Consider the following 13,211-nt stretch of genomic DNA (forward strand, 5'->3'; position numbering starts at 1 on the left):
GTTCAAGTATTACGTAACGCAATTTTTGGAGATTATTGACCCCCCCCCCACCCATGTAACTCGCCGTAACGTTTTTCAGTGCCCAAGTACAGTACCGTACCCAAGTATAGTAAAACGTTTCGTGACCACCTAGTGACTCTTTAGTTACTATTATGTGGAGTAAGTCGAAAAAAATATTAACAATAACGCGTAATTTAATCCCCGCCTCGCATCGTAACGTTTTACAAAAGGATTTTTTTTTAAATTTATATTAATTATAAAGTTGAAGTTTGTTTGAAGGCGCGAATCTCATACTGGTGTTGAAGTCTTGATTTAAATTCTTATGATTTTGTTAATATTTACAGGAATCTCAAGAGTCGTCGGTGTCGTACGTTAATTCGATGGCAGGTACGCCCTATTCCCAACAAAGGCAGCAGCTGCAAAGTCCAATGGAATATGCATCACCTTATCATCACACAGATTTTGGTAGCAGGTAAGTTTTTTACTACTCCTAGTTACTTGTAGTCAATGCATGGTTCCACCAGGAGTTCCTAGGTTTGATTTCTAATGAAAAGGATACTGGCTAACACTCATACAATCACTCGCTATTTTGAAACATTGTCAAATTTAATATATACTAATTGAGTAAAACTTTTAAACAAGGTGTATAAGAGAATATAATAGAATAGAATGTAATATTGTTTATTTCTCAGTGGAAGCAGCGCCCTGAGTCCGCTTTACTCTGAAAGCGGATCAGGCGGCGGAAGCGTGAGCGGAAACGGGGCAGGCAATTGGCCCGAGTCTAGCGCTCCACCGCCTTCGTACAACCAGCGAAGTGCTGATAAGATGCGGGCTGATGAAAGTACGTAAATATTAACCTTATTTTAATAATTGATAAAGAATTACGATCATAATAATTATAAATATAAGATAATTAAAGAACTATGTAGGGTTTGTTCCCAGTTATAAATCGACAACCATTCTTATTATATTTAATATTCAAAAGCAGTTAGAGTTTTAAAGGTCGGCAACACATCGACAAGCCCCCGACATTGCAGGTCCTTGAGCAGCGGCACTTTGTTCAAAAGCCAGTGCCAAGCATCATTATTCCTAAGTTAAAGAGACAAAAGTGATATTTTATTGTGATTAATATTAAGACTATCCGTTTCCATGTGAATAAAGTTCCGGACAACATTTATTTTCATAAATTAAATAAATTAATAAATGCCCAGTAAAAACTTACGATGTTATTGTTGATGGTAACAAATACGCTACTAATAGTCCACGTTTTATAGGGCGAACCTCAATAAAACACTGATAAAATAACACTTCTACAGGTCATTATTATGCAGGTATTTAAAATACATATAAAAAAACACGCGCGCAAAAAATAAAATTACAACTTTTTTAATATAAACAAATCTTCACCAGGCCTAGGTTCCGCAGCGACAATATCAGCCGTCCTCTACGCCAACACAAACCATCCCGAATGGAAGAGCGAGTTCCCGAACTGGGTGGATCGATGCAAGCAAATACTTAAGAAGTGGCGCGCCCTACCTGCAGAGCAAAAGGCGCCCTATTTACAACGCGCGAGGGACAATAGGAGCGCAATTCGCATGAAGAAAGCCCAACAGGTGCGTGCTTTGTGTGTGTTCACCGCAATTTGTGCTAACACTCACTTACACTTGTGTTTTCGTGTGCCAACTAAATAATACAATAGTTTAAGGCGATGTAAGTTTGAATTGAACCGTTCTTGGGTACTTCTTAAATTGGATTAATGTTTCTTAGTGAGTTTAGCATATTTAGGCCTGTATTCCAGAAGGTCTACGGGTGATATTCAGATACAAGACTGTGTTTCAAAAACGTTTTGAATTGATATACGGGAGACATAGTTAGCGTTATGTCTCGTTTCTGAATCTCATTCTAAGTTGGTTTCGAGCCTAGTTTTCTATTAAAATATGTCTGACAAAATTTGATAAAGTTCAGTATTTAGGCGGAGATTGTGACTTTAGAGTTTTGGAATTAGGGCCTTAGGCAGCGTTAAAGTATAACTTAACGAATTTGGGGGGATGGGGGGGGGGATCCCTTTTGAAAAACGTTACGATGCGGGGCGGTGATTGAATTACGCGTCATTGTTAATGTTAACTTATAACATAATGGTAACTTTTAGGTATAGAGTCACTGGATGATCACGTTTTACTATTGGGTACAAAAGACGTTACGGCGCGTTACATGTCCAATAATCTCCAAAAATTGCGTGACGTAATACTTGAACGCTCCCTTAGTCCCAAGAATGTAAAACCAATTAGATTAATTATTTTTTTATTTAATAATCGCCCTTAAATTATTGTACACATTAACATAGCGTATCGGTTAAGTGTACATGACACGCGACCGCAGCTACGTTCACAATTTGCTAAATTCAATATCGTGCTATTTCCGACTATGAACAAATCTACTAAATTGAAAATCGAGATTTGCATTGTAACTGTATAATTCCGGTAGATCTATGGGTTCATAGAATGCTATTGTTATCACGTATCAGTATTGTCTGTGAGTGGGTAGACTAGTTGTATTCGCGAAATTGGATCACCAATGGACGTAATGAGCGATTGGTTGGGGCAGAGTTCGAGCGGACCGAACGAGGAGCCGGCGACATCACCGGCACCCGTTAACGTGACGACTGTCACCGGGGTCGGCGTGACAGGGGTGTCGGGCGTGACAGGAGTGACTGGAGTGACGGGAGTAACAGGAGTGACAGGAGTGGCAGGAGTTACGGGCGTGACGGTGAACACGGTGCGAGCGCCCAACGTGACAGTGACGGCGGGCGGACTCCTGGAGGCGGATTCTCATATCCGCGTGCTGACCCCTTCGGAGATTATGCGCACGCTGCCCCGGCTAGCTAACGCACCTCCCGCACCGACACGCAACACGGTACCCTCGCGACACTTGCCCCGTCCCACGCACTTACACTGCCCTTTATTCCTACCCGCACACACTAGCATTTCAATGACAGCAACTCTTAGTAAAGTGTAAAACGCTAACGTACCAAACACCTGTGCGAAATATTTGTATGAAAATTTTACGTATTACCAGTTTACATACAATCATTTCTCACGGGCGTATTTGCGTCTGATACTTTGCGAAACTCGCGGTAGAGCTACACATTCGACACGTATACCAGTGCGTGCGTGTGCGTTATTCTATCGTATTTTTTAAAATTATCGTATTTTACAAGTTTTATAAAAAAAAAGTGTGTTTAAATGTGCGAACATCCCGTCCATATTAATCCAATCCTAGAAATCCCTTCAAATATCTGTAATTCAATGGCGTCGTAAGCTTTATTTTAGCTTATTAACAGGACATCCGACACACGATGCGCCTCCCGGACTCTCGTCCGCTGTATACGTAACGTTGTTTTATTTTATTTTCGCTTTGCCTTGGTAGATTTGGCTTTAATACGGCTACGGTTACCACATATCAAATGGTCTTGATTTATTCCATACTAATATCACGACTGTTTTGTTTGGTAACCATAGTAACCGCTGGTTGTGGTGTGCTAACGATTCTAACATTTATAATTGTTTTATTACGTTGCAATGTATCGCTAGTAATGGCTGTGAATTAGTTTTTAAGCGTGGTTGTATTGTAATATAGTTTAAGATTACTAATTAGTGTATGGTATAGGATCATGTGTTAAATACATTTTGTTATTAATTACACATTTGTTTTGTATTTATTTAAACAACCGATTATAGTGATTCATTTAGGATTTTATTGCATGAATCGAAAGGATACGTTTTTTTAATTAACACAGAAACGTAACACGCCTTGTATTATAATGTAGCGATATCTTAAGGCATGAACACAATTACTAAGGAAAATTTTGCAATAATTTTAAATCTAAATGACACGATATCAGTTAAATAAAAGCATGTGATAGTTAAAGTCAAATCTTTAGTATATATTATTTATTTTGTAATTTCTTTTTACAAAATTCCTGACATAAATAATAATGATATAGGACCAGGAGCGAGCTTGTAATCAGCAAAGAAGCGCTCGCGAGGCGGAACAAGAGCGGCAATGGAAGCAATTGCAGCAAATGCGACAGCAGCAGACGCAGCAGCAACAGCAGATCATACACGATCAAAGGATACAAGGTATCTTTGGACCCTGCTTGGAAATGTTAATTCTTTAAGATTTTTTTGTTGTATCTCAATCGATAGTATTTTGGTAATACAGTGGAATCTCTATAACTCGAACCTCGTTAAGTCGAAAAAAGTACCTTCCTCTGAACCCCTAAATACGCGGTATCTCGAATTATTTTGACTTAGTAACTCAAACAAAATGTTTCCCTACGAAGTATTATAATACATACTTATACTCTATAACTCGAATTTCAAAATGGAGACTCCGTAAGTCGTAGTTAGTAAAATATAATGACGTCTTACTTGGAATTACCCGAAATAATAGCAATAAAATACAATTCCTTTTGTTACGATGCGGGGTGGGGATTGAATTACGAGTTATTAATATTATTTTCGACTTTCCAGTACTTTACACCATATAATGGTAATAATAATCTCCAAAAATTGCACGACGTAATACTTGAACGCTCCCTTAGGCACAGCAATGTTGTGAGAGGGCATGCTTTATTATAGTTAATTCTATTCTTATACATTTTTATTCTTATAAGACACATTATTTATTTGGTATATTTTCTTTGGTTTCACGTTGCGAAAAGGTACTTGACATTTTTAATAAACTTAACTTTTATAAAGAATTAAAAGTCTATCAGTCAGATACTCTGTAACAGTGTAATAACATTTCTTATATAATAATTCCTTTAAATTTTGGTAAACCTCAAGTTATTTAATGTTTCATTCTTCAAATGTTCTGGTAATTTGTTATATATTTTTATGGAGGAGGTCAATGGTCCTGATTGATGTAATTTTAGTCTGGATTAAGCTATGTCCCGCACCAATTATGTATTCTAAAAAATCGGTTCATTTAACGTCGTTCTAAGCGAAAATCGCAATTGTTATGTTGCATCGCCTGTCAATTAACACAACGCTCAACGCGAGCCCTGAAACATCAGGTTGACGTAGTGTTGTTGATTTTCAAGCAGCAATGCAGCGCTTGCGTACAGACGGCAGTCCTCCCTCAGGCCTTCCCACGGTGCTGCCCTCGGGACCGGTTAACGCGGAAGCCCCGAGGAGTGCGTTCCCGGCACAACGCTTTCCACTACACTATGCGAATGCAGATGACAACATTAATCGCCAGTTGAGGGATCTCCTGCAGAGGCACCCGGAGAAGATGTGGCCGCCGCGTATGTAGCTTTTTCTTATTCGCTTTTATTTATTTATTTACACTTCGTTGCAAATAAAAGAAACACAATACATAAAAATTATAAGGGATGCAACGGGCGGCCTTATCGCTAATAAGCGATCTCTTCCAGGCAACCCTACTTAAGCGAAAAACTAAAAAAAAAAAAAACATGCGTGCGAGAAGTGCAGAATCCTTAATCTAAAGTAATACAAAAAAATAATATTAATAACAAACTAAAAACTTAAAAGCTAATCTTACAAATACATGAACAGCGAATAGTGATGTAAAAGGAAACATAAGAATTATACAAGTCACGATTGATGAGGATAGGATAAGGTTAAGAAATGATTATACAGAAGAGTTTTAAAAGATGACAAAGAGCTTTTGCTTGATTTATCAATAAACTAGTGATCCAGAGGTACGATCCCGGTGGAAGAATAGTTGTTTTAGATTTGTACAGACCTGCGTCTATTTGCATTCCACCATTACGGAAATTGATTTAAGTTGACTTGGTTTAAGAAGGAGCCTACGTAGCCACTTTGTTGACGCTATATATATTTCGCAGCCAACTAGATTAATAAGCCGTTCAATTTACAACCGTGGTAAACAGCGCCGTTTAACTAGCGGCCTGAAAGACATTCAGCTAGTTGATCAAACAGCTAGACAAATGACATGGATCGATGACGTTGCATATCTTTCTTCAAACTGACAATATGGCGTCGGCAAACCACAACTTTAATGGTGTTTTCCAAAGTTTAATGAAAAACAATAATAATGTGAATTTAGCTGTGACAGACTCAAGCAATTTAATATTTATAGACATATTTGTATGTCAGATGTTTAATTTCTTTATTTCTGCCACATTTCTCTATCGTACGAATGGCCTACCGCCTAAGCATTAGCCAGCCAGTTTATTAAATGTTGTTACAAACGGTATGGCCGAATGTCTTTCAGGCCGCTAGTTAAACGGCGCTGTTTAGCTAAAAGGCTAGGCTGTTAATTTAACGGCTTATTAAGCTAGTTGGCTGTGACATATATAATGCCTACTGAATCGAACGCGAGGTCTTTGATGCGGTCGTGTTGCTACTACCCGAGGAAGTTTTAATTGCTATAGCTCACCCGGTTCTCGCTGTAGCAGAGTGCCTGGAGTGAGTACAGTCCCACATACCCCTGCTGAATTTATTGCGGGGGATGAGTAAACGTATTTTCATCTTGGTATAAAACAAGAGACTTGCGACGTTACGAAATTAAACGTTAAAAAATAAAATATATTTTCTTTGTTGTTCTGACCCCAGATTGACTATGATAAACTTTAACGCCTATTGCGTTATAATTTTTCGTGAATATTTAATAAAATGATTTGTTACAAAAATATTGTCATTTATATTTCCGTAATTCATATAGAAGCTGCAAATGAAGAAGGTAGCAGTACTAATATAGGCACAGAAGGACAAGCATTCAGACTTCCCTTGCCCGTTGGAGTCAGACCTCGTACTCCTCTCCAGTCAATGCATAGACCGGATCACCATTGTGAGTATATCACGTCTTTGTATTTGTAATTATGAGGCATTTTATAAGTTTTTAGATCTTAAATGCTTACTGCGTATAAAATATCTTGTAAACACTGAGGTGAGATATTTAAATTTTATTTTACTATAGGTATGTTATCTAAAGCTGGCGGCTTCAACACATTTACACTTTGTGCTTGTGTAGTGTCTGTGAATAAGCGCGAGACGTGATGTCAAACTGAAATACAATCACAAATACATCACGAAAAGACTGACCGTCTCTCTCGCGCTCGGTCAAGCTTATGAGTATAAAAGAGACAGTTATTGTTTTTCTTTTGCTACTGTTTATGTTGATCTTTACTGTTTTATATTATTATTATTTTATACATGTTGATCCTTTTTCAAACATTACCAGGGCAATCTCGTGAAATGGTGCACAATGTTTTTAATTATTTTAAGCATCTTAATAAAAAAGTTTAATGAAAAAATGTTATATTTAATTTGACATCAGATGCGACTGGGGTTTCTAAGGGGAGTATTGAAATAATAGTTAGTGAAGTAAAAGTGAGGTGTGTTTAGCTAGATGGAGCTTATGTCGAAAAATGAAAAATTATTTACACAAACTACTCTTGGTCGGGCTTAGAACTTTTGGATCCACCCTCGTATGCACATAATATTTATATGTATTTGACACATTTTTATTTATTTACAACCCACCCAACCTTACTAAAACCAGAGTAAACTAAAATATATAGCTTGGCAAAAAAGTCATATTTTTAAACATACTGTATAGTGAAATTGCATTAGTGTGAGTACTGTGAACGCGCCAGCTTTCGATAACCGACCTATACATACAATTTTGTTAAATATATTGTAACTATAATAGTAATTTAAAATATACTATGTATGATAATGTTAAATATTATAACAATTTTTAAGTAGATACCCGACGTATTCATTTAATGCGCTGTTCGTTGATTTATTGACATTATAGAAATCAGGATGGGGAGCTTTTAATAAAACGTTTAATAATACTGATTTAATGATAGTACTTCGGCCGAGTTTATACAATAGTTAAAATTAAAAGCAGTGGTGGTGCAACTTTTGCGTCTCTGATTAGACTTCTGTGCCTGTCACACGATGTAGATTTTTGGGTCTAAGACATGCCAGTCTCCTCACGATGTCTTGCTTAACCCTACGAAAGTCAATTGTGCATAGAAGAAGTCCATTGATACGCGGCCCTGATTTGAACGTGAACGAACTGAGGTCCGTACCTCAGGCTTGAAAGGCGCTTGGATACTTTTGATAAATCTTTAAAAAAAAATAAAACAAAAAATTAGTTTTTTTTTCTAATTAGAGAACTGATGATATAATTAATGTCATTTATAAATATGGAAATTAGTATCTGGTTTAATTATAACTTTTTCCTACTTATGAAGCTTACAATGTGTATGTTATGTGTGTTCCATATCTAAAGATATATTATATTTTAGTGATAATGCAACAGCGACTAATCGCATCAGAGGGAAATCAACAGGGAATGTCCAACGTAAATCAACAAAATATGGAGCAGAAACAAAATGTTCAATCGGGAGGTAAGAATAATGAATATATGTGGAAATGTTTGCTTTAATATATATCTGGTATTTTTACACTTGAAACTGGTGAATTTAAACACGATTTAAAAACAATGATGTTTTAATTAATAAACCTCATTAAAGGTTATTAAGGTAAAAAACCTCAAAAAATATGCGTAATGTTCTATCAATTTACTTTTGAAATTTACGTATGGCCCTGTTTTCAGAATTGCGTTTTGGTAATAAGAATATAGGCATAATTTTATATATTCTTTATGTTGTAAGTTCTAAAATATATACAGTAAAAAAACTTAATGCAACATCACAAGATTTTACGAAAAATTTCGAGTATTCGACTAGTATTATACCTTTTCCATACAATGTAACATTTCTATTCAACTATATAAGGGCAGAATGAAATTATTTATCATTATAACAAAAATTTCTCTTTACCATTTACTTTGTTCGTTCGTTCATTAATTACATTGCTACATAGAGTTTATACAGTATTGTATGAAATATCCTCAAAATGTTCTCCACTCTCGTTCTACAAGTTTAATAAAGACATTTTAACTTGTTTTTATAGTGGAGTAAATTAACGGCATATTTTATTATTTGTATTTAACACCATTGTTATTTACTACAAAATATGCCAACAGATTAGACAAACCCAAATGATTTTGTCTTTCTAAATATACCTAGTACAGAAATCTTAGGCCTTGACCTAAAAAGGTTGTAATGCCATTGATTTTTTAAAAATACAGTGTAAACTCTTTATAACGAATTTCAAGGGATCGAACATTTCTACTCGTTATAGGGAGTGAATAGAAAAAACAACCAAATTTAACCAATTACAATAATTTCTAATTTTATTACTATCAATAGATAATTATTCTAAACACGGTGACGGTGGTGCGTTTAGTAACTGAGACCAAAATTTTCTATAGATAATGTAATCTAAGAATAATGTGCACACGTGTTAATGCAATAAAAAATAAAAAAGGCGAGACGGCCGTTTATTGCCTCAGGTGTCTTTCTTTGAAATAGCACCTCAAAAGGTTATTTTTGTAAGCTGATTATAAAAACAATTACACTTAAGTACGTTGTTGATGTCTAAATATGAAAATATGTCTTCGTTATAGAGCTTGGCTGTAACGTTATAGAGAAATATCGATATAGACGTTATAAAGAGTACACTGTATATTAGATAATAATGTTATGAATGTGTGAATAGGTGACAAGCCAGATGGCGCTGATCAAGGGAGCGATGAGATGGACATTGGCGATATGGATAAACTCGAACAAGATTCTGGGAACATTGGAGAGGTATGGTCTTCTGTACAATTTCTTTCTGCTATTAAAAATATTCTCCAAAGGCCGCGTTGAAAACACCTCCAATTAAGACTCGACTTTGAAATTTGAGGGTTTTTTTTTAATAGAACCCCCTGTTCTGCAAACGGGCAGAAGGATGTTAAGTTACTTAAGTGATACCGCCGCCGCCCATGGACACTCGCAATGTGAGTACGTTGCTGGTCGGTTGTCTATAATCCCTCGTCTTTCTTTATAAGTTGAGAATTATAGAATAAATAATTATTACATTTTATTCTTTGCTTTAAATTTAAATGTTTATTCGATTATCATATAAAGCGCAATTCAATATTACACTTTAATCTACTTACAATTTGTGTTGAGATTATAATAATAAAATTGTTGTTAGAAAATTAAAAAACCTTTACAATTACAAAATTGTTGTAAAAAAAACTTAACATTTATAAAATTGTTGTTAAAAATCCTTTGCAATTCTAAAATAGTTGTAAAAAACCTTTTAGGTGGATATTTTAACCGGACTCGGCGGGGAAGACGACGAACAATTGTTGGAATCTTTGACAGCGGAAATTGGGGAACAATTCAATATCTTGGAATATGCAGATCCGGAATTAGCAGCACTTCACGCTGCAGATCACTTGCTGGATTCGTTGGATCTGCCTGATGACCATCACCATGCCTCCAATGCGGGGCAAGGGGCTGGAAGGAGGTAATTTTCTATAATATACATGTGTCCCATGGGTTTTTAAAACAACCTAATGTGGGACCTTATTTTTTTAAATTATTACGAAAGAGAAAATTTGCGAAATATCAAATTTCTCTTTCATCATTTGTCTTTTCTAAAATGCAATTAAATGATCAGCCTTTTGTGTCTGACATACGCCGTCGATTTTTTTGGGTCTAAAAATGCTGATTTCCTTACAATGTTTTCCTTCACTGTACGAGCCTTTTAAATGCGCACATAGACAGAAAGTCCAATGGTGCACAGCTGAGGATCGAACCTGCGCCCTCAGGGATGAGAGTGACACGCTGAAGCCTAATGGCCAACGCTGATCTACGTAACATCTTTCAGTTGGCAACCCTAATTAAAAAAAATAGTAATGTATCTATATCACAAATATACCTATATATATCTAACTAATTTTATTCTCAGAACGGACATAGAGCAAAAATCGGATACGAAAATGACAAGCGAACTTCAAACCGTAAAATTGGAAACGAAATCGGAAATTAAATCTGAGGTCGTGGAAGTGAAGTCGGAAGTTGTTGAAATGAAGACAGAAGTACAATCACAATTCCAAGATGGCGTTCAAAGAGTGATCACGCAGAGCCAACAGATCGCTTTACAGGTAACAATATTGTTAGAAATGTCTTAATAAATTAAGATTTGTTTTTATGTTAAATGTATATTTCCTCTCTAGGCAAATATCAAGATCTTGGGCATACGACAGCATTAGTATTCGCAATGTTAACTACATGTGTAATTCCGCGCACCACCACTATGTGGAACCAGCTGTGCACTGAAGTATTTCCGAACCAATTCGACTTAGGGTCCTTCAAGAAAATATTGTACAAAATAATTAATAGGCCGGCAACGCACTCGCGAACCCTCTGGCATTGAGTGTCCATGGGCGGGCTATCACTAAACATCAGATGAGCCTCCTGCCCGTTTGCACCTTGTTCCAAAACATAAAATAACACCGATCTAACGTCAAAACCCCTAAAACGTCGAAATTACTCGTCTTTGGTTACTCTATCTTGTCATGTAGTTTCTCATAGAACGTCAAGTTTCTATAACGTCAGAAATTGCGTAATCCCTATAGCGTTGCTATTTAAACACTATTTGATCTCCGACATCTTTTATCTGTGTCCACTATGGCGGGAAAGCAATATTAAAATCGCCATAGAAATTTCAAATCATACAAACCATAAAGTACAATTCGCTCCGACCGGGAATCTAGATGCTACGGTCGTTTAGGAAACCGTTCTTCTCTCTCTCTATATCCAGACCAAAAGCAAATATACAAGTTTTTAAATTTACATGAATTATATATTTCAGTCTGCCATGCAAGCGATCAAAGCGGAAGTGAAGCCAGAATCAGAGGAGACCAAATCGGAAAGTGATTGGCAGCGACCGGTGTTCTCACAGATGTTTGGAGTACAGGTATATATATAACTATACTGGAAATTGTATAAAGTGCTCTATCTATTTATACAGGGTGTAATGCAGTATGTTTGAAATTTGTTATTTTTGTGTATTTGAGTACTAGACTGGGTAGAAATGTATTTATATACGTTGGAAAATATCGTCACTCTATAGATATTGACATTGTCATTACCGAGTTTAGTGAGCGTCATGTGGGTAAAGTGCGAGCACAAAGACACGAATAATTTTCGTACAATATTTAATTTAGATTGATTCCTTTTAACACTTAAATTGTATCGACCGATCGGCACCGATCTCACTTTTAATCACAATCTACTACATCCCAACTCGATTCAACCTCTCATAACCACAATGTTCCACCGACCCGCGTTCTCTGAACGCTGTGTCAGAAGTCAAGATGGCGGCTCGACCCCACTCAAAAAATTGCTCGGCTCTCATTGGTCGTAGCAATATTCTTGCTTTTATTCGTTAAGTAATGATTCCAATCTATGAAACAAATAATAACAAAACGAATAAAATCGCATTAAAATATGATTCTTTAAAGTAATAGGAGAAATAACCATGACAAAAGCCACAATAAAAACCAACGGTCAATTGACTCATAATGCTAGGATTAGTCAATTGATTCCCTGACAAGTATCTAATTTCACTGATTGTTCTGAGTAAAATTAGGAAATGTAGTAAAATACTACTATACAGGATATCCTTTAAACAACGACAATCCACAATCAGATACTAGGGCAGGTAGTGATTCAAAAATGATGATGGATATATGCATCCTACGTGTTCTTTGTATTACATCCAACTATCAGACCGTGTTGAAAGAGTGTACTATACAGTTTTGGGTCATGACATAAAATTTTTGTCCATATTCCTGGTAAAGAAATTTTCACAATTTTTGTTGTAAGGTCAAACAATAAAACTTGTGTATTTGCTAATGATCGATATTTTTTCTGGAACATATTATCGTCTCTGCGCGTTATCGTATAGTCCCCAAAATATTAAAAATGTTAATAATTGTATTTTTTCAGCAACAGCAGCAAAGACAAATTCAAGGCGCGAGGCCATTGCTCGTTGATGGCGCAAGACCACAGTTACAGTTCTCATCACACCCCATGCATTTTGCTCAGGTACTTTATTATCTATTCCTATTTTTGTAGCCCAAAAACAAAAAAAACGAAATAAAATCAGAATACTTCCCAAATTTACACATGTTAACCTCTCATCTATATTATGCGTGTCCCTGCCGATAATGCGGTGATACCCATGTTTCAAAAACATGAACTTTGGATAAAACTTGTACTGGTTCCTTAGTAGGACTTGATT

General features: G+C 36.1%; 1 protein-coding gene across 12 annotated transcripts in view; it reads left to right on the plus strand.

Moving 5' to 3' along the window:
- LOC125063461 (histone-lysine N-methyltransferase 2C-like) overlaps positions 1 to 13,211 on the plus strand; it is a 51,204-nt gene that overhangs the window by 15,922 nt on the left and 22,071 nt on the right. For 8 of the 12 annotated variants that reach the window (XM_047669911.1, XM_047669902.1, XM_047669905.1 and 5 more), the window contains exons 25-37: positions 345 to 472; positions 693 to 841; positions 1,411 to 1,613; positions 2,605 to 2,775; positions 4,004 to 4,139; positions 5,105 to 5,308; positions 6,712 to 6,837; positions 8,309 to 8,410; positions 9,627 to 9,718; positions 10,222 to 10,427; positions 10,872 to 11,067; positions 11,778 to 11,882; positions 12,917 to 13,015. In XM_047669911.1, coding sequence (XP_047525867.1) covers positions 345 to 472; positions 693 to 841; positions 1,411 to 1,613; positions 2,605 to 2,775; positions 4,004 to 4,139; positions 5,105 to 5,308; positions 6,712 to 6,837; positions 8,309 to 8,410; positions 9,627 to 9,718; positions 10,222 to 10,427; positions 10,872 to 11,067; positions 11,778 to 11,882; positions 12,917 to 13,015 — 1,917 coding nt within the window. The remainder of the gene's footprint in view (positions 1 to 344; positions 473 to 692; positions 842 to 1,410; positions 1,614 to 2,604; positions 2,776 to 4,003; positions 4,140 to 5,104; positions 5,309 to 6,711; positions 6,838 to 8,308; positions 8,411 to 9,626; positions 9,719 to 10,221; positions 10,428 to 10,871; positions 11,068 to 11,777; positions 11,883 to 12,916; positions 13,016 to 13,211) is intronic. The other 4 variants (XM_047669910.1, XM_047669913.1, XM_047669903.1 and 1 more) reach the window with 3 other exon arrangements.

Source organism: Pieris napi, chromosome 3 (assembly GCF_905475465.1).
Source record: "Pieris napi chromosome 3, ilPieNapi1.2, whole genome shotgun sequence".
NCBI lineage: Eukaryota > Metazoa > Arthropoda > Insecta > Lepidoptera > Pieridae > Pieris > Pieris napi.